Here is a 25,881-nt window from a genome sequence, read left to right on the forward strand (position 1 = left end):
ACGAGCGAAACGTAAAACCTTATTTATCATTACAGGATGGATCGATAGTCATGTCCATAAGTTATAGTGGAGAGAGCAGGAGTGAAATTTAAGATGTGCTGTGGGAAATGTTTCTGAAAATAAAGAAACAAAGCCACTGGAGACTGATGTCCCATCCTCTGTAAACACTGCGACTTTTGGTGCTTGGACCCCTAATAATCTCCATTTTAAAGCAGAGTTTTAAACATTTTCTGCATAATTCGATGGTTAAGATGCAAAGAGAGTCAATCAGAGCAGTTTGGTGTGAAATGCTCAGTGCTAGAGAAACTTACCAAGCCAGAACTGTTCACAGTGGTAGTGAGAGGAACCAGACGTCCACCTATAAAAGCTCCCTCACAGAAATTTTGACACTTCCAGAGGTTTACAATTCTGAATAGTTATTTTTCTGCTATCTGGTAAGTTTGAAAGTGCTAAATTTAGAAATAATACTATCAAAAACTAACTATGCACTTGGAAAGTGTTTTTAAGAACTGATAATATGCATAATGTGCCCAGAAAAGCTTATTGGGACATAATGTAACATAATATTTCACAATAGCTAGAATATGATGATACTTCAATAGATTTCATAGTACACAATAAGCCACAATTTTTTTTTCTGAAACAAAAACTGGAACAAAAGTGCCACATTTTACAAGTACTACCAAAAATTATGAATACAATGATTTGCCTTTAACATTTGGCATGCTGGACTGTACAAAGTCCAATTAAACAGAACTAACAATGCATCTCTTAATGAAGCCCACAGTTGGAAAGTGTTTTAAAGCCCTGACGATTAGCCATGACATGCTCAGAAAAGCTGACTCTAACATACTGTAATATAAAAACTGTAGTATAAAATCATGTGGTTAGGTTTTTTTACCCCGAGATGTTGATCCCCAGTGTAGGGGACAAAGAAGAAAAGAGAGCATGAAAAGCTATTTGTTCATCCGTCACTTGCCGACTGCTGCGATGGCTATCACTTTAGAGCAGCACAGCAACTCAGAGAGATTTCAACCACCTTTGGAGGAATATGAAATTACTGCGGGAGGTATTTTTAGAGCACTCTAATTGTACGTTCAGGGAGTTTTTATGGATAAAAACTGAGAAATGTTGCACTGCAGGAACTGGCTGAATCTACCGGACCATGAGCATCACACGGTTCATCCACTTCTGCCATCTCACCAGTTTCTAACTGATACACAGTCGAGATTAGAGAACTGACTGCAACCCTCACTGATGCATCCAGTAATAATAACTAACAGTAAGGATGCACAATAATATCAGAATCATATTAGCCTCTGCAGATCTTTGATGCAATACATATATTTCACTGCATTTATAACCCTTTATAAATAAACGTTGATTACTCTGTAATCCTGATCCATTTTGGCAGATACATCCAAGTAAAATTTCGGTTGTTCCTGTTTCGGTGCATCCCGAGCAAACATATACACCAACTTTGGTGCTTGGACCCCTACATATTTCCATTTTAAAGGGGAACTCCACCCACTTTTAAACATTTCTGAGTGTTTCAGTCATTGAGATACTGTAAACAGTTATTCAGAGTTGTCTGATGTGAAACGGCTCATTATGGAGAAACTTCACAAACCAGCTCAGAATTTTTTAAAGTGGTGATGATGGGAACCAGGGCTCGCGTCTAAGGCACACATTTTGCCATTTTATTTACAACTAACAAGCACCAGTGAACCTACAAGTGCATTTTGAGATTGCATATTCAAAGTCGATGATCGGAAAGAAGGGCGAATGTGAAAAGATGAAAAGATACCTCTTCTTTGGGTACTTTGGGCATGTCTGTCTGCCTTGGAAAGTACTTTAATGATGTTTGAAGGCCAACATTTTATTGCTAAAATACTGAAAATAAAAGATGTGAAGATGTCTCAGGTGCCAGCATGTAGAACTATTTCATAACCATCTCATGCAATAACTTCTGGGAGGCAGCTTTTAGAGGCATTAAACTCTTCAGACGTCTGATTCCATTCACCACGACTGAACAATTCTGACTCTAAACCACTCGGAATACCTTTGTTTACATCCCAAATGACTAAAATATGTACACATTTTGAAAAAGATTGCTGGGATTCTTCTCAAACTCCGGTATTCGGAGGAGGTTTATGCATGACACTCGACACTGCAAGAGAAATCGTGCAAAGTGTGCTTGATGACGGCTTAATAGACAGGCGCTTTTCCTCCTTTTACAGAATATCCTCCGGTTATATAAGCTATAAAAGTCACAAAAAGTCATCACTGACAACAATCCCTTTATAAAAGCCCTCTCACCCTTTCCCCACCACCCAAACTCACATGATACAGTTAATTCAGAGGGAACGATCACACGGACACAGGTGACCTGGTCCGGGGTGGGGTGGGGGGTGGGGGGGATTACAGATGTGTGGCGGCATCACAGCTGTTAAAGCCCATACGGCCCCAGATTGAATTCTAAAGACAGGCGCACCTCCCTCACCATTTTAACCCCATAAACAAATCAAAACAAGCCACAGCCACTTATTCACCATAAGCCTTTCCTTCCTAAGCCCTGAGAACCACAGCTGGTTATCCCTTGTGTAGCTTTGCACTGTGGGCTGGGTTTTATGGAATAGTATAGATTTCCTGTTTTGATTGTTCGTCAGATGATCATGCGAAGCTTATGTTTTAAGGCGGACCCCGCTCGGCCTGAGCCCGAGACGCCAGTAGACCGCGTTAACGTAAAGCTCTCGCTTTGATAAGCTTAATCCTGAGAAACTACGCCAGAGGCACAGCGGCGCTTCCCCCTTTAAAGTTTAGTACGGGGTCCATAAAACGAAGGTACTTGTGTTCAGGGGTGGTATCGACTGTTGGCAGATCACCGTTTTGTTTGAGGTTCTGTTTGTGATTCTTGCTGTTCAGGTCATTCTCCATAAGCCTGGTTTGCTGAGAAGAAATAGGGCTTCTTTTCAGAACCTTTTTGAAAATGGGTTCTATGTAGCACCAAAAGGATTCTTCACGTTGCTGGAGAATGTGCTATAGATGGTTCCATGCAGAACCTTTTTGAGAAGGGTTCTATGTAGCACCAAAAGGATTCATCTACAGTTATGATGTCAAGCTTGTTACACTAGAAGAACCGTTTTCAGTGCTATAGAGAACCCTTAAAGGATTTGTACCATTGTTAATTACTTGGATAATTGCAGATGCTTCCATGTAGAACCTTATTGAAAAGGTTTCTATATAGCACCAAAAGGGTTCTTCAGATTGCTGGAGAATGTGCTATACATGGTTCCATGCAGAACCTTTTTGAAAAGGGTTTTATGTAGCACCAAAAAGGTTCTTCAGATTGACAAAGAATGTGCTATAGATGGTTCCATGCAGAACGTTTATGAAAATGAGTTCTATATAGCACAAAAAGGGTTCTTCAATAGCTACAATGTCCGGCTTGTAACAATAGAAGAACCCTTTTTGATGCTATATAGAATCTTTGAAAGGTTCTTAGCATTGTTAATTAGTTCTTCAGAATGATGGAGAATTGAAGATGGCTCAATATAGAACCTTTTTGAAAAGGATTTTTATAGAGCACCAAAATGGTTCTTCTATCGTTCCATTGCCAAGCTTGTCACAATAGAAGAACCCTTTTTGGTGCTTTGTAGAACCTATAAAGGGGTTCTTAGCTTGTTAATTAGTTCTGCAGAATGATGGGAAATGGCAGATATAGAATCAAGTGGTGAAGCGGTTGCGTTTAAGGTGGAACGGGACAATTCAAACAAGAAACCGCGAATGAGAAGCGACTTCAGCCTCATAAAAAAAAAAATCAAATGCTGAGACGTTTTACAAGAAACTGATCTACTTTAGCCGAAAAAGTTTCCTGCTGGAGATGCGAGAAAAGCAGGTATGGCTTAAAGCGGAGCAAAGTAAGTCTGCATTTTTACTTTATTTTTCGCCTGTAGTGTATATAGTGATTTTATATATATATATATAGACATATTTACAAGATGGTAAAATGGACATCAAATTTTGTGGTTCGCAAGCTGGACAGATTTTTTTTGAAAATTTGATAACAGTTGGGTTGCTGACCCTTGCCGTTGCCATGCCCATCGCTGTTGTCGGAACAAAACCTCGTATCTCCAAAATGGTAACTTTACAGGAGAAGGAAAAAACCAACTGTACTTCTAATGTAAGTCAATGGAACCAGAATTCTTTCCAAGTAATTTTGGGCCTTTTGTTTTGGTCCATTTGTCATGAAATTGACGTACAATGTAAAGAGTAACAGGCATTTTCAAACTATGTCAAAAACTGAAAAATGGCAAATATGGAGATACAAGGTTTTATTCCGACAGCAACGAATTATGAGGAAAGAGCTGAAAGACAGTTCAAAGAGAACTCTGTCAACAGGACGCGTCTTCCAAGGAAGTGAGTAAAGTATCTAATATTGACATCATATCTTCATCCGCATAATACCGACTTCGCATTATAAACAAGAACGTTGAGCCGGAACTTCTTTCCGAGCCTGTGCGCGTGACATTAATACACCGTGTGCTGCGTTTATTTTGAAAAATATGACATTTTCTCCCTGGAATTTATTCCAGTGGAGATCAGATGTGATGGAATATACTTGAGCATTAATTATTATACATGGGGGTCCAGCCAAGTGTAGCCCCCCACCCTTCTTCAGCCACTTTAGCCCAATAGGATGCACCCAGATGTGTAGTTTTGATTGTTGACAGTGGTTTCAAGGAAGCCACATGCCTGTCCTTGGTCCTATAGTCCTGCAGAGTTTAGATCTAACCCTAATATACCTGACCCAGGTAATTAAGGTCATCAGGAGCAGTTGAATATTATAGCCAGGGCAGATGATCATCAAGACAATGGCTGGCCGTTATATTCCTAAAATCTGGCTATGCCGTAAAATGGAAGGGCATTTTTCTTTACAATGGTAATTATCAGTAAAAGTGACCCCTGTATGGTCCAGGTTGTGCTACCATCATCAAAAATGTATTCACAAGCTTGACTCTGGGAGTTCACAAGTTCACTAGCGTCACAACCAATTTGCCAAATGTCCACCACTGGTAGTCATCTGGCAAAATGTTGGAGAATGTGCACTGGGCACTTAGCTGCCCGCCCTTGACCCAGTCACGGCATGACATCCCAGACTTCCGACTGTTTACAAGCTCCGGATTCGACCGCGAGGCAGCTCCCTTATGGTTCGTGCCCCCAAGAGCGGATCTTCTGCATTAGTGCACTCGAGAGGGCTTTCAACAGGGGACTCTGAGGTTTATTCGGTCGGCCTACACCGGGACGCCCAAGCCCTTCGGAGGCTGAGCTGCTGCCGCTCACTCTGCTGTCGCTGCCGCCGAGGGTCTTTAGAAGGTGACTCTCTCGCTCGGTCGAACCTCCTCCATCATTTATTGATACGCTTCCCCCGAAACGAGGCATGGCAGGCGTCTTTAGTGCCTTTTCTCTTCTCCTCCCCGCCTCGCTCCCCTTTCCGTCGCTCACACTCATGCACTTTCTGAGCAGTCCCAACGGTCTTTTAATTTTTGAGAGGTTATTTTTAGCTGAAGATAATCGAGGTGGAAACTCCCATCTGTCCCATGTACATCCCAGCTGCCCTGCTTTTCAGCGAGGGAAAAAAGGCGCAAGAGCAAGAGAGGAAAGGGAAAAAAAAAGCATTTGCATGATCATACCGACAGTAAACGGCGGCTCGAGAGAGCGGCGTGATGTTTCAATCTTTGGGCATTTAAAAGGCCCCTTGGTGTCGCAGCTATGAACATGATTGTAGTCGTCACCCACTGAGGTTTCGTTGATCTGTCTGTCGACGGTTCTCTCGCGCACATATCACGCGTTCCCCTCGCCCTGAGTCGCCTCTCCCAGCGCTCACAATGATTTATTTCCAAATGCTAATGTCTTCATAACTTTCAGCAGTTCCACAAAAGCAATGAGCAGTGAAATGAGAGCGCCTGCTTCCTCATATTTCACAGGAAAAGTGCTTTTTTTCCTATTAGGAGCGCCTGGAATATCAAAGATGAAGACATTTCAAAGAGTACATGTGCTACATTTTTACTTTTACGTGGTTTTTTTTTCCAAAAACATCATAATTCCACTTTACATGACGCTTCCTAACGTCTCTTGTATGCCTTAGAATTAAACAGACTGTTTCTGTTTCTATGCATGAAACTGGGACTGAAATATTTAAATGAGCTCTGTTCCTATTGGCTGCCCTGTATTGTGCCTAGGTTCAAAAAGCAGTACACATTTTAGTCACTCCTTATAACTTCAGTGTTAATGGGCGGGGCTAAATCGGCGGATATTTAAATACTGTAAAAGCGCAATTCAAAAATCGCAAGGGCTGCAGTTATTTTATCCCATGTTAACATTGCCTTGGAAATTTTTAATAGGAAAACTCAATCTAATAACTTATGCTTAGGAAGAAAAGGACCTTAATACTTATAAGGAATAAGAAATGACATTAAATGAAGATAATACAAAGGTTTTCATCATTTATTAACAGAGAAAATTCTCACATTTGTGGGATTATTTGGTCTCTTGTGCCGCAATGTTGGCAGTTTTCCTCTGAAACACCTCTGTTTGGAGGGTCATGTAGCTCCAACACCTCGCCCTAACCCTCTATCTCAACCGGAATTGGGTCACCCTACCCCCTAGACGTGAACGTGCAAAACAGAGGGCAAAGGGCTAAATGGTAGGGGCAATGGGTGAAACAGAATTGGGCCAAAAATTAGGAACACGGTGACTTATTTTTTCAACGTTTAACGTAAATCCAATTAAACAGGACTAATGAAGGTTTGCAGTACCACGTGCAGTTTGTCTTTTATTTAAAAAAGACAGGCTGCATTCACATTTCCAGGCTGAAGTGCCACAAATCAGATTTTTTTGCACTAATGTGACTCAGATCTGGTGTTTTCAGGGCTGTGTGGACGCAAATCTGATCTTTTCAAATCCTACCCGAGCCACCTTCATAAGTGGCTCTAGATCGGATACGTATCCGATTATTGGCCACGTGACCTTAATGTGACTCTCAGATCAGAATCCATGTGCCATCATTCAGCGTTACCATGGCAACAGCGCCGAACAGACGTTGAAGCCTGTAACCGGTGGAAAAGCAGCTCATCTTACCTTTTTCTCCTCCATCTGGCTCTTATAATGAAGCTGAGAGCTGATCAGAGTTAATGATCTTCTCAGCGAAGCTCGTTCTGCTCGTCAGTTTGTGCTGATGATGCAGTGATTCAGTCACGTGACGTTACCGAGTAGGAGGAGCTCATGAGGGTCATTTCAGGACGCCGGTTCGTTCACACTAATGACAGATTTGAATTACTTACCTAAACGAGTGTGAACCGCCGAATCAGAGAGATCGGATTGATACGGACCTTTTGAAATACAGTTCTCAAGCTTTTAGTCTCAGAGTTACATTGCTTTAAAATACTGGACGAGACTTAAACCAATTGAAATATGACGGATAAGTATTTTGTAAGTATCCAGATCCGGTCTTTTCTCATATGTAGCTCATATCCGCAATTCTGCTCACCTCCATTCATTTTTGAAGCGCCTTGCCTTCAATAATTGGCTGAAAAGTACGACACTACGAGCTGTGATGAATCTGAATTGGCCCAATCGATCTGCATATCCAATAGGCTGCCCAGCCAGATTAAAAAAAGAGCTTTTATCTCTTTTTCCTCCACTGTTTACCCGTCTCTCCTTCTCTCACACCTACGCACTTCTCTCTCTCGCGCTAATCCATCATCTCGGTCGCTCCACAGAGCCTCGCGAGGTCCAAACTTCTGATTACACTGCTCTCTCCCAGCGCAGGCCTAAGCCAACATGCACTGCGCAATCACATGGACGGAGAGCACGACACACAGCGCTTTCCCTCCAATCCATCACTCCGTGTCCTGTTCAATCACTTCGCAGAGTCTGAATCAGAGGCTAAACATAGCTTCGAACTTCTGATTACTTTTCTCCTCCCTCTCTGCGTTTAAAGTGGGATTACTGCACTCGCTTTTTTGGCCACGTCCTCTCTAGGTTGGCCTTCGGTGGCCGTTCCTGCCGCGCGTGCCCGGCCCTTAATGGCAGGAGATGCAAAATTAATGGCAGAAGGTCCGGCCATGTGAACGAAGAGTAGTCCAAACAGAGAGTGACAGCTGCAGCAGACGTGGTCTGAGCTCAGCTCTCTTGGAGGGAACCCAGCGATGGCCTGCTTGCATAGTAGATCAGCCATCGCCAAGATACACAGCAGCAGCTCTCAGATTAAGGAAGCCGTAATCGCTGTTGTGATTCGGGCCTTTTGCGATACTGAGAAGGTCACGACATGCAAATGAGCTCTCCAGCCAATCACAGCGCTTTCCGCTGAAATCCTGCATCAAACAAGAATGGGAAACATTTCGCTTTCAGACCTACAGCAGCGTCTCCGCAGTTCCCAAACACTTACAGAGTGTATTTAAAGGGAGAGGTGATGAAACACAAGCCCCCATCCCAACTTTTTTGGAACATGTTGTTGGCATTAAACTCAAAATGGGCATGTATTTGTCCATTTCTCAGTTTTAGCGTTCCATTTGTTGTCTTTGTACTATTTTAAATGAAATATGGGGTTTAAGTGATTTTGATTGGCACATCATTGCATTCTGTCTTTTGTACATTTTGCACAGCGTCCCAAGTTTTTTGGAAATGGGGTATAAAATTCTAAAACATGTATCAAAATATATACGAGAGGGAGTGCGTTATTGTGAAATAAGATCACGGCTGTGATCTGGTGGCTGTAGATCATCACAGGTGTGATGTTATTGGTGATAACTCACTCCTCGAGTGTTCTACTGCTTTACTACTGCAGTTAAATAAATACAGTAAGAAATGAATAAACTGGCCGTGAAAGCGGCGTTTACTATGTTTTAACGTTCAGTTCCTTCCTCCTAATTATAGCTCCTTAACGAGCAGCTTGCTGCTACGTCAGGGTAACGAGCTCCGCCCACTCGCTGCTCAGCCGGCAGTTCGTTCTCCAGCTCCTTATACTAATTTCCCAAACTGTCGTCACCACTGAGCAGCTTTTCTGTTTTTATTGGGTCAGTTTTACGGCTCAGTATGATTTGGTCCGACTCTGAAGATCAGACACGTCTGGCGAATGGTGTTGGGTTCATTTCTGGCTGATTCCAGGTTGTTCAGCTGTTCTTCTGTCACAGTTGCCGTCTGAAAAGCTGCTCAGTGGTGACGGCAGTTTGGGAATTTAGCGTCGTCTCGTCTTCAGAGTTGGACCAAATCGGCTGTCGGTCAAATGTGGTCTTAGGAGCGTCTCAGTGGAGTGACAGTGTTTCGTAGAAAAACGAGTGATGTCATGGTGAAATAAGAGCACCGTTAGAACTCACTGCTGTATAACTGTAGATATTTTTTTCTATTTTGTCAACTGTCAACACAACCCAACGGTCCCTTATGTCGTGAAAAGTTTATGATGAAGCTCTATAATCAGACCACCAGTGAAGCAACACGCCTGACCCATCAATTCGCCTACTAACCAACAAATCCTGCCCATACTTTGAGATGTTTCACATTCACAGCCTTGCTAATCTTCATACACAAAAGCTTTGAGCTTTCTGAAGAAGCACAAGCCTCAAAATCTGGAGTTTTGCGCGACATTGACAGACAAAGCAATTATTCTTTGGGCAACACGACAGACACGGCGAACACAGAGCATCACTAGCAGAAAGCAGTTTTGGGCCTAACTGCAGATCCAGGATATGAATGATGCGACCAGCTTCGAATTAGTGAACCTTCGAGTTACTCCAAGGCGCTCGCAGCATAAGCTCTACGGAAAAGCACTGACCATTCGGAAGAGCTCATCTTGAATGACTGCACAGGAGTCTAAGGTCAATGCCGGCGGTTTAAAGCCCCCCAGCACTGGGCTGTGGAGCACCTAGGCCTGTGTTCTCTGGAGTGATGGTCCTCCAAGACCTTTGGGATGAGTTGGAGCGATCCAGAACAGACCATCCAACGTCAGTACCTGACCTCACTAATGCTCGACCAAACCCTCACAGCAAGGTTGAACATCTAAAATAAAGCCTTCCCAGAAGAGTACAGGCTGTCACTGCAGCAAAGGAGGAACAAACTTCCCATTAACTCCCTTCAGTTCCGCTGAAACTCGGGATCAGCAGCTGTCCACAAACTTACGCAATATAAACGGATCCCACAGCAATGCCTCCACCAACGTGAGCGTCAGGAAAAGGAGCATCCTGACCGTTTGATGCAGCTGGGGATCGGAGATCCGCCGTATCGACTGTGTCAACTTAATTAGCGCAGGAAGGGAACGTGACGTGTGGCAAAGCCGGAGAGATAAATCAATGGGCCTACAGACAGACGTGATGTGTGACATTCCAGCTTTCCTTTACGCTAATTAACCTTTCCGGCTGCACTGAGAAACACAACCTGCGGATTGCTGGAAAGAAGGAGGCCTCAAGGTGATGACGTTCAGGTCAAAGGTGGGTTAGAACCTGAGCTTTAATGGCAGCACAGCGGTCAGAGGTTCCAAACCATCAAACGAATCCTGCCGAGTTACGGCCCCAACGCTCTCGTCATGATGCCTGAACGCAAAACCATGAGGCGGATTAATCCAACAGGACAAACACCGCTGTCGTTACGAGCTCGATATCGTAACAGTAACAGAACCCTTTTGATGCTATACAGAACCTTTCTATTGGCCCTGAAAGGGTTCTGCCATTGATGCTATATAGAACCTTTCTATTGGCCCTGAAAGGGTTCTGCCATCGTTACAAGCTCGATATCATAATAGTAGCAGAACCCTTTTAATGCTATACAGAACCTTTCTATTGGCCCTGAAAGGGTTCTGCCATCGTTACAAGCTCGATATCATAATAGTAACAGAACCCTTTTGATGCTATACAGAACCTTTCTATTGGCCCTGAAAGGGTTCTGCCATCGTTACGAGTTCGATATCGTAATAGTAACAGAACCCTTTTGATGCTATACAGAACCTTTCTATTGGCCCTGAAAGGGTTCTGCCATCGTTATGAGCTCGATATTTAAATAGTAACAGAACCCTTTTGATGCTATACAGAACCTTTCTATTGGCCCTGAAAGGGTTCTGCCATCGTTACGAGCTCAATATCATAATAGTAACAGAACCCTTTTGATGCTATACAGAACCTTTCTACTGGCCCTGAAAGGGTTCTGCCATCGTTACGAGCTCAATATCATAATAGTAACAGAACCCTTTTGATGCTATACAGAACCTTTCTATTGGCCCTGAAAGGGTTCTGCCATCGTTACGAGCTCAATATCATAATAGTAACAAAACCCACCAACCAAAAATATCCAGCAAGCGTCCTGTGACCACTGATGAAGGACTAGAGGACGACCAACACAAACCGTGCAGCAGATGAGCTGTCGTCTCTGACTTTACATCTACAAGATGGACTGACAAGGTAGGAGTGTCTAATAGAGTGGACAGTGAGTGGACACAGTGTTTAAAAACTCCAGCCGCACTGCTCTGTCTGATCCACTCGCACCAGCACAACACACACTAACATACCACCACCACATCAGTGTTACTGCAGTGCTGAGAATGACCCACCGCCCAAACAGTACCTGCTCTGTGAGGGTTCCATGGGGGTCCTGACCACTGAAAGTATCAGAGAAACAGATGGACTACAGTCTGTAACTGTGGAACTACAGAGTGCAGCTATACAGTAAGTGGAGCTGATAAGGTGGACAGTGAGTGTAGAAACAAGGAGGTGGTCATGACGTTCTGCCTGATCGGTGTATAAAGATCATGTAGGTTCCCTGGTCACTCTGGACAGTAAATAAAGTGGTCATATCTGTACATAATCAACCTCTTTGGTTGGGCCAGTTCTAGCTGGACGGACACAGGAGTCACCGCAAGTTCTCTCGGTGTGCGTGTGCACGTGTGACGATGCCAGAGCTCGTCACGTGGATGAAAGCTCTCCTTAATCAGGGACGGGGGGGCGGATTACGGGGGGCAGACCTTCACCGTCTGGCCCTGTTTCCGTTTCAAAACATCCGTGACATTCGCATTTCTCAGCAGCAGCAAACGGACTCACGATCCCACTGACCAGAGACCACCTTTCCTGACTGGGGGGGGGGTCGTCGCTCTGAGACTCCAAACTAGTCTCCATTCCATCGCCTGGAACCCTCATTCTCCAGGAGAACGGAAGGAGGTTCCAGTGACCAGATTCCATCACTCAGCTGAAGAGGCCTTCAGACCCTGGACTGACCATCTCCTCCTACTGCAGGCCACACACTTAAAGATGGTTCCTCAGTAAAAGCAGTGGTTCTATTTAGAACCATGAGTGCTATGCAGAACCATTTGCATGCCTAAATGGTTTGTTGCATGGTGAGATTGTTCTTTAGGTTGGAGAGGTGTTGTGTACGGTTCTATATAGAACCTTTTTGAAAATGGTCCTGTATGGCACCAGAAAGGGTTCTTCTACTATTAAAGCTCGACATCCTAACAATGGCAGAACCCTTTCTTGGAACAAATTTGAAAAAGACTCTACACAGAAACTTTCTTATGGCACTAAAAGGGTTCTGCTAAAGAATGCGTTGTATATGGTTCTGTACAGGACATTTGTGGAAACGATTCTGTATGGCACCAAAAAGGGTTCTAAAGGGTTCTAAGCATGATATTGTAATAGTAACAGAAACCTTTCAGATGCTATACAGTACATTTTTAATGGGCCTGAAAGAACCCTTCAAGGTTCTGTGTCAAACCATTTTAAAATAGATCTACACAGCACCAAAAATGGTTCTGCTATTGTTATGATGTCATGCTTTGACAACAGAAGAACCATTTGTGCTGCTACACCGACCCATTTTCAAAAGATTCTATGTAGAACCACACACACACACACACACACACACACACAACACATTCTTTAGCAGAACAAGGTGCATATCATAATAGTAATGGAACCCTTCTTGTTGCTCTGTAGAACCTTTTTGATGGCTCACAAGCTTGATGTTGTAATAGTAACGGAACCCTTTTAGATGGTATATAGAACCTTTCTCGTGGCCCTAAAAGGGTTCCGCTATCGTTAGAAGCTTGATATCGTAATAGTAACGGAACCCTTTTAGATGGTATATAGAACCTTTCTAGTGGCCCTAAAAGGGTTCCGCTATCGTTACAAGCTTGATATCATAATAGTAACAGAACCCTTTTAGATCATATATAGAACCTTTCTAGTGGCCCTAAAAGGGTTCTGCTATCATTACAAGCTTCATATCCTAACAGTAACGGAACCCTGTTTGATGCTGCATAGAACCTTTTTGATGGCCCTAAAAGGGTTCTGCTGTTGTTACAAGCTTGATCTCGTAACACCTTCGGTGCAACATAGAACCATTTTCAAAAAGGTTCTCCACAGAACCACACATAACACATTCTCCATTGACCTGAAGAACCATTTCACCATGCAAAGAACCATTTAAGCCTGCGAGTGGCTCTAAACAGAACGAGATCCCCGAAGAACCGTCTTTTCGTGCGCGTGGGTCCCATTCGGGCCAACCCGGCGACTTCTGGACCCACCACGCTCACTTCTGTTGGACCAGCAGCAGAAGAACTGAAGGAACCTCTGAAGAAAGTTCCACACGGGATGTAGAGCCAGAACCTGAACTAAAAGAAAACCTACGGGCAGAGAAGCAACTCAGACTCACCTTCCGTGCAGAAGAGCAGCAGCCAAGCAATCCACAGGTCAGAGTTGTGAAAGCTCACCATCGTCTCCGGGGTTTGGTGGAAACCTCTGAACAAATGTCTTCACGCACAAGCTGGAGCTCAAACTCGACCCCTCCACAGTTTCTGAGGCGGGGAACAGCCGCTCCGTGAACCCGAGGACATGGGTGAAGTCTTTATCCCGCGCTGTGGCGCCTTATTTTTCACAAACACGACACAGAAATCAGTTTTTTGGGAGACACTAAAACTGTAAATACCGCATTTCCACCGAAAAATGGCGCCAATCGGTATCATAGAGGGAACTTGGTGACCGTTCACGATGTTGTTTTCTCTCCTCGTGGCGAGCCGTTCTCGCTCAGACCTCCTCCACGGCTTCCCCCCGTCCTCCTCCGCTCATCGCCGCCGCTTCCAGCCTTACACGTCCGTGGCTGTCCGAGAGAGGAGTCCGTCCAGCGCCCGGTGAGAGAGGTCCATCGCTCCGCTCCGCTCTGCTCTCCCCGCCGCTCTCCAGCGCTGATTAAGAACTCTGCTCGCCTGCTGTTGCCTGGAGACCGCTGACGCCATGCGCGTCTCGCGGTAACGACGCCCTCCTGTGGCGCGAAATGGAGATGCTAGCTCGGTTAGCTTGGAAAGGGGGGGAGACACTATTATTGTGTTTTTAAAGGCGAATTAAATCGACTTTTCCTCAGCGTTTCTTCATAAATCAGCGGTCGGGATGTAAACAGAGTCATTCAGAGTGGTTTGACGTCAAATAGTTCACTCTAGTCTCTTTACAGTGGTGGTGAATGGAACCAGACGTCATGGCCTCCACAACAAAAAATGATGGACATTTTATTTACTACCCAAAACCGGCTTCAGGTCTTCTGAGTGTTTATATGTAAGGAAAATAGCGCTAAATATGAAAAGAATGGAAAAAAAAATCTTTGGGGACTATTTTGCCTTAGAACGCACTACATGTATTCCTCCACCAGGCACCGTGAACGGATTTTTAAGAGTACAATTTAGGCCAAAATCAGATTTCTCGCAATAAAAACTCCAAAAAATTATCACAAATCAATGTTTCAGGTATCAGGCAGCGCATCCAGCATAGCTTTTAGAGGCATTAAACTCTGGTTCCATTTACCTCCAGTGTTTCTCTACAAGGCAGATTTTCACTCGATAAAAAACGGTTCAGTCACCTCTCCATCATAATCGACTTTCGAAAAAAATCATGTTTCAGGCCTAAACTTGCAAAAATATATAATGTTGATAAATATGTACTATATTTCCAAAAGTATTCGCTCGTCTGGCTTTACATGCATATGAACTTGAGTGACACCCCATTCTTAATCCATAGGGTTTAATATGATGTCGGCCCACCCTTTGCAGCTATAACAGCTTCAACTCTTCTGGGAAGGCTTTCCACAAGGGTTAGGAGTGTTTATGGGAATTTTTTGACCGTTCCTCCAGAAGCACATTTGTGAGGTCAGACACTGATGTTGGACGAGAAGGCCTGTGTGATGGTGCAGTGTATGCCCATCACTGAAATTAATAGGAATATTGTATGTACCTACCTTGATGTCCTGTGTAGAAGGGGATGAGGGCAAATGGGAGGTAAAGTGGACCGAGGCTTCTTGTCCCTGTTGGGCGGATCCACCTTCAGGGAAGGAAAGGGGCCTCAGTGTCCTAAAGTGAAAAACCTGCAAAGGAATGAATTAGTTAACTAAGGAATACTTACCGGTAATATGTATATATTAGTCACGACTAGTCAGTAGATGTGTATATATGGGTGTGTATATATGTTTATGTGTGAATGTAGATTAGAGCCCTGGGACATCGTCCCTTCAAGCAAATTATTAGTTTAGTCGGGGCGGGGCTTCGACAATAAGAACGCTCGATGTTCTTTCAACAGGGGGTTTTCTCAGCTACCTGTGGGAGGAGAGGTTTAATCCCGGTACGAGGCTGTTAGCTGCTTGTAACAGTTTGGGAATAACCTGTGGTGAGGATTAGCCTTGCGGCGAAATCTCAAGTTTATCTTTTGTTTTATTTCTGTTTAATTCAGTTTTTCTTTTGTTTTGAGTCTAATAAAATAAGTACGAGTGCACTTGGACTTGGAGTCTCGCCTCCTCGTATCCACACCCACGCCCATAGCGCCAATTTGGCCGTGCGTAAATCCCGGTGCCTCTTCTTTTGGAGGTTGCACCGTTACAAATGGTGGCAGCAGTGTAAGAAGTACGGAGCAGCGTGCAAGGCTTGCGGACGCCCAGCGCCTGACGCATCGGGTGCCCCTGCAGTTAGACCAGCACAGCGATAGGGTACTGTGGGAAAAAGGGGGTGATGGCGCCCAAGAAGCAGGTGCCGATGACAGAGACGGAGCAACAAAGCGACTTACCTTCTACCTCCGACGGGACGTCCGGCCCGAGGTCTGCGAGCGTCGAGGAACTGTGCAAAATGCTCAGCGGCTTCATGCAAGAGCAGCGACAGAAGGACGAGCTGCAACGTAAAGAGGCCGAGAGGCAAGAACAGCGGTGGCGCGCTATGCAGCACCAGTTTGGCTTGCTGCAGCAGCAAGTTAGCACGACGCGGTGGCAGGAAAGGTCGGAACGCGGAGCCGAGGGTGAAGTAGCCGGTGAGAATGTTGCAGCGACGGAGAGAGCGAGCTCAACGCGGATTCTCCGGATGGCGTCAGCGGCCGAGGAAACGGCATATGCGCAACTCGGGCCGCCCGTCACAGCCTGGCCGACACCTAGACTCCCCATGTTAAAAGACTCGGACAATGTTGAGCATTTTTTGACTGTGTTTGAAAGGCTGGCAACGGCCGCTGGATGGCCTGAGCAGCTGTGGGCCATACATTTAGTACCATTGCTGGATGGGAAGGCACGTTCAGCCTATGTTGCCATGGAGCCGAGAGACGCGTTGGACTATGCATGTGTTAAAAACGCTATCCTTCAGAAATTTGAGATCAGTCCTGAGACATATCGCCTGCGATTTCGTAATGATGTAGTGGGCGAAGATGAATCACCACGAGAACTCTACGTCCGTATCAAAGGTCTCTATGAAAAATGGATGCTGCCGAATACCAAGACCAAAGAACAAATAGGAGAAACCATCATTTTGGAACAGTTTTTGAAAGTTGTCAACCCCGACCTAAGGAGCTGGATACTGGAAAGGGGTCCGTCGTCCGCGGCCGAAGCAGCCAAAATGGCGGAGGCCTACGTCACGGCAAGGCGCGCGGAGGGACCGTTCCAGCTCGGCGGAGGCAACAGCGAAGGCAGGCGTTTCAAAGAGACCGGTGAGTCAAAGTGGGCGGTTCGAAGTGGTTTTAAGCCTAAAATTTCCAAGCCCTTTAGTAGGGGACACCAGAGTTTTAAAACGGCTGAAAGTACTGCTGGGAGCTTAGACAAACCAGGCACATCGCGCGTTTTTAAATGCTTTAACTGTAACGAACCCGGTCACAAAGCTAGTGTGTGTCCTAGGCTCGCTAGAGGCACCAGTCAGCTAGGTATTAGCCCCGGAATTAGCGATAATGTGTCTTTGGTTGAGAAGCCTACAGAAATGACAGTCAATGTTAAGATAGCAGGGAAAAAGCTGAAAGCGTTGGTAGACACGGGAGCCAGCCAGACACTCGTTCTAAACAACTGCTTGCCGGATGACATGTTAAAATTAGCGGGTAGACTGAAAGTAAAGTGCGTGCACGGGGATGAGGTAGTCTATCCTACAGCAGAGGTAAACATGGAAATACAAGGGCAAACTTACCTGCTAACGGTTGGGGTAATGCAGAATTCTCCGTATAAGGTTATACTGGGTCGCGACGTGCCAGTGCTGATAGATTTGCTGACGGACAGGCAGAATGAATCAGAAGTTTTAGTCGCAACCAGACAAAGAGCTAAAAGTGCTGAGGAGGGTAACAGAAGGACCCTGAGTGAGTTGCCATTTAGCGATGTGGTTAAAGCTAAAAAGTCTAAGCGAGAGCGGAGACAAGCTAAGGTGCGCGGCACCAAAATTACGGAGCCTGTAGCGGTAGCAGACCTCGGCTCTGGCCTGACGAACCCTAGCCTTGCGGAGCTGCAGAAGAACGATACAACCTTACAGTCATTATTTCTCAAAGCAGTGCAGGGTACACTCGACAGAGGGAGTTTGTTTGTCATCAGAGATCAGATTTTGTATAGGCAGAAAGGGGAGCAGGAGCAGCTAGTAGTGCCGAAAGATCTTAGAGCAGAGGTTTTAAAAATGGGACATTCTGAACAGTGGGCGGGCCATATGGGGAAAGCCAAAACGCTAAGCCGCATTTTGGCGAGGTTTTATTGGCCTGGGCTTCACTTAGATGTCGTAAGTTATTGCCGCTCGTGCCCACAATGTCAGTTAACGGCCCCATCGAATAAATCAGACAGAGCCCCTTTAATTAATCTGCCAATAGTAGATGAACCTTTTACGCGAATAGCGATGGACATTGTAGGCCCCTTGCCCCGTAGTCGTTCGGGTAATAGGTATATCCTCACTTTGTGTGATTACGCAACCCGGTATCCAGAAGCGTTTGCTTTACGTAACGTAAAGACCAGGCAGGTGGTTAACGCTCTTATCCAGCTGATCTCACGGGTAGGAATACCCCGAGAAATTCTAACTGATCAGGGCACTAACTTCACATCAAAGCAGCTTAAAGATGTTTTTAGCTTGTTGGGCATTAAGGGCTTGAAAACCACTCCGTACCATCCGCAAACTGACGGTCTCGTGGAACGATTTAACAAGACGTTGAAGGTGATGTTGAGGCGTTTTGTGAACGAGACTGGATCTGATTGGGACACGTGGTTGCCGTATGTCCTGTTCGCCTACCGGGAGGTGCCCCAGGCATCAGTTGGATTTTCTCCGTTCCAGTTACTTTACGGGAGGGAAGTACGGGGCCCATTGGATGTCCTGAAAGAGACTTGGGAAGGACAGAGCCCCGGTTTACAACTGAATGTCCTTTCCCATGTGCTCAAGATGAGAGAGAGGCTTGCACAAGCAACACAGATAGCACATGAGAACCTTGAGCAAGCGCAACGTCAGCAGAAGAGCTGGTATGACAAGTCAGCGAGGAAACGGGCACTGACACCAGGTGATAAGGCGCTGGTGTTGCTACCGACGTCTGACACAAGTCTTCTGGCAAAATGGCACGGGCCCTACGAAGTGCTAAGAAGGGTGAATGAGACCACCTATGAACTGTTACGTCCTGAATGTAAGAAAACCGAGCAGTCTTTTCACATAAACATGTTGCGGCAGTGGCAAGAACGAGATAAAGACTCCACGGAACACCTGTGGGTGCAAGCAGTTGGAGAGGAGGAGGAATGTGAGGAGCAGTACTTTCCATCCAATACCACCCAATCAGAGGTTTTACAACTGGGACACCTTACACCAGCGCAAGTGGAGGAGCTCAAGGGCGTAATACCAGCAGGTCTGTTTAGCCGAGAGCCAGGTCGGACTACAATGATTGCGCATTCCATCCGTCTGCTGAAAGACGAGCCGATCAGACAAACGAGTTTCCGAGTGCCAGCTAGGCTGATTCCAGACTTCAAGGTTGAAGTGGAACAAATGCTTTCTGCAGGAATCATAGAGCCATCAACAAGTCAATGGTGTAGTCCTGTGGTGTTGGTTCCAAAAAAGAACGGTGAACTGCGCTTTTGTGTGGATTTTTCAAGGTTGAACGCGGTGTCTGTCTTCGACCCATACCCCATGCCAAGGACCGACGAAATCATCGAGAGGTTGGGAAAAGCTGTATTTTTATCCACTCTTGACTTGTGTAAGGGTTACTGGCAAGTGCCACTCAGCCCGGAGGCAAAGGAATTGACCGCGTTCAGGGCGCCGAATGGTTTATTCCATTTTACGGCCATGCCGTTCGGTCTCCATGGAGCGGCAGCGACATTCCAACGGCTGATGGACAGAGTGCTGCATGAGACGGAACAGTACGCGGCCGCTTATCTGGATGATGTGGTGGTCTTCAGTGAAACCTGGGAGGACCACCTACAGCACATGGAAGAAGTGCTAAAGCGGATTCGCGGGGCTGGCTTGACAGTGAACTCTTCAAAATGTCACTTGGCCAAGGGATCTGTCTCCTACCTGGGATATGTTTTGGGGGGAGGAGTTATCCGGCCGCAAGTGGATAAGGTAGAGGCCATTAGGAATAGTCCGATACCTACTACAAAAAAACGGGTGAGGTCGTTTTTAGGATTGGCTGGTTGGTATCGTCGTTTTATTCCTAACTTTTCAAGCCGTGCGGCCCCATTGACTGAATTGACCCGTAATGACAAGCCGCAAAGAGTCAAATGGACTGAGGAGTGCGATAAGGCTTTTAAGGACCTTAAAGACTCTTTGTGTTCTGACCCGATTTTAGTAAGCCCTGATTTTAGCCAACCCTTTACTGTGCAGACTGATGCGTCGGGAAATGGACTGGGGGCGGTTTTGCTCCAAGGCGAGGAAAAAGACCGTAAACCCATTCTATATATTAGCAGGAAGCTTTTTCCGAGGGAGCGTAACTATTCCACAGTAGAGAAGGAGGCTCTGGCAGTCAAGTGGGCTTTAGACTCTTTGAAGTATTATTTGATGGGTCATGATTTTGTGTTAGAGACTGATCATCGGGCGCTGCAGTGGATGCGGCAGATGCGGAACTCTAATGCCAGGATCACTCGCTGGTATTTGTCCTTGCAACCCTTTCGGTTTCAGGTTCGCTACCGCAAGGGACAGGACAATGTGACAGCGGACTACCTCTCACGTCACGAGGACAGTGACTGACGTAAGGGGGGGGGTGTGTGATGGTGCAGTGTATGCCCATCACTGAAATTAATAGGAATATTGTATGTACCTACCTTGATGTCCTGTGTAGAAGGGGATGAGGGCAAATGGGAGGTAAAGTGGACCGAGGCTTCTTGTCCCTGTTGGGCGGATCCACCTTCAGGGAAGGAAAGGGGCCTCAGTGTCCTAAAGTGAAAAACCTGCAAAGGAATGAATTAGTTAACTAAGGAATACTTACCGGTAATATGTATATATTAGTCACGACTAGTCAGTAGATGTGTATATATGGGTGTGTATATATGTTTATGTGTGAATGTAGATTAGAGCCCTGGGACATCGTCCCTTAAAGCAAATTATTAGTTTAGTCGGGGCGGGGCTTCGACAATAAGAACGCTCGATGTTCTTTCAACAGGGGGTTTTCTCAGCTACCTGTGGGAGGAGAGGTTTAATCCCGGTACGAGGCTGTTAGCTGCTTGTAACAGTTTGGGAATAACCTGTGGTGAGGATTAGCCTTGCGGCGAAATCTCAAGTTTATCTTTTGTTTTATTTCTGTTTAATTCAGTTTTTCTTTTGTTTTGAGTCTAATAAAATAAGTACGAGTGCACTTGGACTTGGAGTCTCGCCTCCTCGTATCCACACCCACGCCCATAGCGCCAATTTGGCCGTGCGTAAATCCCGGTGCCTCTTCTTTTGGAGGTTGCACCGTTACAGCCTGGCTCACAGTCTCCTCTCTAATTCATCCCAAAGGTGTTCTATCGCGTTGAGGTCAGGACTCTGTGCAGACCAGTCAAGTTCTTCCTCACCAAACTGGCTCATCCATGTCTTTATGGACCTGCTTTGTGCACTGGTGCGCAGTCATGTTGGAACAGGAAGGGGCCGTCCCAAAACTGTTCCAACAAAGTTGGGAGCATGAAATTGTCCAAAATCTGTTTGTGCTGAAGCTTTAAGAGTTCCTTTCACTGGAACTAAAGGGCCGATTCCCAGACGGAGAAGCGTCATTGGTCACTCCAGAGAACACGTCTCCACTGCTCTAGAGTCCAGTGGCGGCGCTTTACACCACTGCATTCCACACTTTGCATTGCGCTTGGTGATCTGAAGGCCACATGAAGTTTGGAGGTCTGTAGTGATCGACTCTGCAGAAAGTTGGTGACCTCTGCGCACTATGCCCCTCAGCATCCGCTGACCCGCTCTGTCATTTTACATGGCCGACCACTTCGTGGCTGAGTTGCTGTCGTTCCCAATCGCTTCCACTTTGTTATAATCCCACTGACAGTTGACTGTGGAATATTTAGGTGTGAGGAAATTTCTCGACTGGACTTGCTGCACAGGTGGCGTCCGATCACGGTACCACGCTGGAATTCACTGAGCTCCTGAGAGCGACCCATTCTTTCACTAATGTCTGTAGAAGCAGTCTGCAGGCCTAGGGGCTCGGCTTTATACACCTGCAGCCATGGAAGTGATTGGAACACCTAAATTCAATGATTTGGATGGATGAGTGAATATTTTTGGAAATATAGTGTATATAATCAAAATTAGAGTTTAAATATGATTTATGATTTAGGCCTCCTCAGAATAATCGTAAAACAATGTTTCAGACAATGGACAACATTAATTACCATCTCCTGTAGGAACTTTCTGTGAGGGAGCCTTTAGAGGGGGACGTCTGGTTCCTATCATCACCACTGTGAACAATTGTGAGTCAGTAAGTTTCTCTAACGGGGCATTTCACAGTAAATGACTGACAGTGTTTCCATCTTAATTATGTATTGTGTTTTAATTTGATTACATAATTTAATCAACAGCAAAGTGCCCATTTAATAGGTACAGGCCAGTGTGCTTGTCGTTCGTTTTGTTTCTCTGTTGTTTGTCATTCAGTTTCCTGCCAACAAGTTGTTTTTTTTCTTTAGTCGTAAATTATTTATTTATTTATTATAAATAAGTTAATAAGTAATGATAATTGCCTTGACATTCATGAAGGTAAATCAGTTCATACCAATGACACCCACTGAGATAGAGAGAGAGAGAGAGAGACAGAGAGAGAGAGAAAGAAAGAGAGAGAAATAGGTAAAGGGAGGGAAAGGGAGAGAGAGAGAGAAAGAGAGAGAGAGAAAGGGAGAGAGAGAGAGAGGGAGAGAAAGGGAGGGAGAGAGAGACAGAGAGGGAGTGAGAGAGAGAGAGAAAGGGAGGGAGAGGGAAGGAGGGAGTGAGAGAGAGAGAGAAAGGGAGGGAGAGGGAAGGAGGGAGAGAGAGAGAGAGAGTGAGAGAGAGAGAGAAAGGGAGGGAGAGAGCGAGAGAGAGAGAGAGAGAGAGAGAGAGAGAGAGAAAGGGAGGGAGAGAGAGAGAGAGAGAGAGAGAGAGAGAGTGAGAGAGAGAGAGAAAGGGAGGGAGAGAGAGAGAGAGAGAGAGAGAGAGAGAGAGAGAGAGAGAGAGGGAGTGAGAGAGAGAAAGGGAGGGAGAGGGAGAGAGAGAGAAAGGGAGGGAAAGAGAGAGGGAAGGAGAGATAGAGAGACAGAGAGAGAGAGAGAAAGAGGGAGGGAAAGGGAGAGAGAGGGAAGGAGAGAGTGAGAGACAGAGAGAGAGAGAAAGAGAGAGAGTGAGAGAGAGAGAGAGAAAGGGAGGGAGAGGGAAGGGGGGGTGCTCATGCTTCCCGCCACTGCCGCCTTGCGGCGAACTTAAGGCAACTCCCTCCCTGAGTCTTCAGTATAAACTGGCTTTTCTATTTTCCTTCCTTTTTCTTTCTTTCTTTCTTTCTTTCTTATTTGTCCGAACATGAACGCTGAGCGGCGTTAAAACGTATCACTGTATCGCTGTAAAAACAATCACACATCTTCAGTTAGCATTAGCACGCAGCTACACCAGCACAACAACCCAAACACTCAGTGAAACAAATCAAAGCTGGGCAGATATAAACGACCCAAACTGCGTGAACTGGGAATAACTAGCATTAGAACAGGATTTTCAGATCCTGCCGCCTTAAAAAATCCATATTTCGTGGATAAGAAGTCGGCTTTACTCCGATGTCCATCCTGCTTAACTTCTCGTCAATCTGATTGGCCAAATAAATAAACAGTCAATCTGACTGGTCAAATGAATAAACAGTCAATCTGACTGGTCAAATGAATAAACAGTCAATCTGACTGGTCAAATGAATAAGTAATCACTATGACTGGTCAAATCAATGAACAGTTGATCTGATTGGTCCACAAGGCAATGATATTACAGTCACAAGCTGAGTCTCACTTTGCTCCCTACTCCCTTTGTAGTGCACTACAAACAACAGTCCACTCTAATAACACACTTAGGCCCAGTCCCAATCCACCCCTCGCCCCTACCACTGAGCCCTTAGCCCTCTGTTTTGCGCCTTCGCGTCTGGGGGTGGGGTGGCCTGATTCTTGTTGAGGTAGAGGGGTGGGGCGAAGTGTTGGGGCTACATGACCAGGTTTCTCAAAGACTCCAAACAGAGAGATATGAGAAAAAGAGAAAAACCGGCGAGACGGAGAACAAGAGACCAAAGAAACCCACAAATGTGGGAATTTTCTCTGTTAAAACATGACGATAACCCCTGTTTTATCTTGGTTTAATGTGGTTTCAGTGGATTTTGTTTGTTTTTCTTCATAACAAGCCTAAAAAAATCGCTAGCATGAAAAAATCTCAGTAGCTGGCTAGCTAACTTACATTTATGGCATTTGGCTGACGCTCTTATCCAGAGCGACTTACAATTTGATCATTTTACACAGGTAGGCCAAGGTGGTGTTAGGAGTCTTGCCCAAGGACTCTTATTGGTATAGTGTAGGGTGCTTGCCCTGGTTGGGGATTGAACCCCAGTCTACAGCGTAGAAGGCAAAGGTGTTAACCACTACACTAGCCAACCACTAACTTCCCGTTCCACCTTAAATAGACCAGCAGTTCTGACGCCTGAAGCGCCAGAATGTAACTGCTGCTCCATTTAAGGTGGAATGGGACAATTCGAACAAGAACCTGGTGAATATCTGACTTCAGCTTCACATCACTGAAGTATTAGGGGGGGTGATAATAAATAATTGCCCCCCTCTTTGAAGGCGTATGATCCCTAAATGTAACTAAAGCCCAGCAATGAGGAGCTGAACTTTCCCCTCCTCTGCTGTCCCTGCATACGGGCAGGGTCGCCCACAGAGCGGCGCTGGTAGCTGTTAATGAAGAGATGCTCTTTTATTAGAGGGTCTCATTTCAGTGGAAGATCTCAACCACTGCCCTGTAGCTCAGGTCCAAGGGGTGACGCTCGAAAACAAAGGGTAGGGGTAAAAATAAGGAATGGGCTTTAATGTTAAACAGAGAGTTGTGCAGTTTAAGGCTGAATTCCAAATGGCTTATAATACGGCGCTCGGATGAAGAGGTCATGATTTTGTGACCTATGTAGTGCACTACATAGGGAGTAGGGAGCCATCTAAGACTCAGCCTAAACCTTTTCAGCCTCTTTGAATACAGTAGACGACTTATGTCACCCTGTATAGCTACTTATAGTGGTGAGTTATAAAGGATAACGATTCTTTTTCTTTAAATATAATCTGATTAGCAAGTCTGTCGATTATATGACACTGACTTTTGCAAAAACAGTGCCATGCACTTCATAAATTGTGGCCTAAACTAAAAGGAAGATATAAAATATAAAAAATGAACTAAAATAAAGCAGAAAATATAAAATAAATAAAATGTTTTAAAGGGAAACGCCACCGTTTGTCAGTGTGGTTGGATGTGAAATGCTCACAGTGGCGGTGAATGGAACCAGACGTCTCAACGCCTCTAGATGCTCCCTCACAGAAAGGTATCACACGAAATGGTTATGAATGTGCTGCCTGATGTCTGAGACACTGTGTTATGATGGTTTTGAGGCCCGATTTTGGGCCTGAAATGCAATATTTTTTCATTCTTTAATGGCGGAGAGGTGCATATAGGGCATTAGAGCCAATTTTTGATCAACATATGGTATTTAAAATATGGTGTATGGTAAAATACAGTGTGTATAATCGCAGAAGATGTGTGTAGGTTCACTTTTCATTTTGGCATCATGACCTCTGGTTCCGTTCCTCACTGTAAAGACATCACTCAATAAGATTCAATACAATTAGCCATTTTACTTCGAACTGGTCTGAATGAGAGCCAGCAAATAAGCAGAAAAGTAGATGGAATTGCCTTTTGGTCGTCATTAGGGCACTTATACTCAAATTTGGCTTATTAAACTGAGCGACCACCGCATAGGCCGGTGTTTCAGAGCTCGAGCACTCCACCAAACCCGGACTGGTTTGTTTCCCTTCTCCAGCACCGCTCCCTGAGTTCATTAAGGAACTGATCATTAGCTAATGCTGTGGCTGGGGTGCAGGGACGGCTTGAAACTGGACAGCGCAGGACTAGAGCGTGGTAGGCTCATGGTTCACCATTGGAAACAGTCCGTTTCT

General features: G+C 45.3%; 1 protein-coding gene across 1 annotated transcript in view; it reads right to left on the reverse strand.

The window, feature by feature from the left end:
- The window catches only part of igsf11 (immunoglobulin superfamily member 11), a 156,611-nt gene extending 142,379 nt beyond the window's left edge, over window positions 1-14,232 (reverse strand). The window contains exon 1 of the mRNA XM_037546351.1: window positions 13,693-14,232. Within this exon, the coding sequence (XP_037402248.1) occupies window positions 13,693-13,753 (61 nt within the window). The 5' untranslated portion in view covers window positions 13,754-14,232. The remainder of the gene's footprint in view (window positions 1-13,692) is intronic.
- Between the last annotated feature and the right edge of the window lie 11,649 nt (window positions 14,233-25,881).

The sequence above is a fragment of the Pygocentrus nattereri genome, chromosome 17 (genome assembly GCF_015220715.1).
Source record: "Pygocentrus nattereri isolate fPygNat1 chromosome 17, fPygNat1.pri, whole genome shotgun sequence".
NCBI lineage: Eukaryota > Metazoa > Chordata > Actinopteri > Characiformes > Serrasalmidae > Pygocentrus > Pygocentrus nattereri.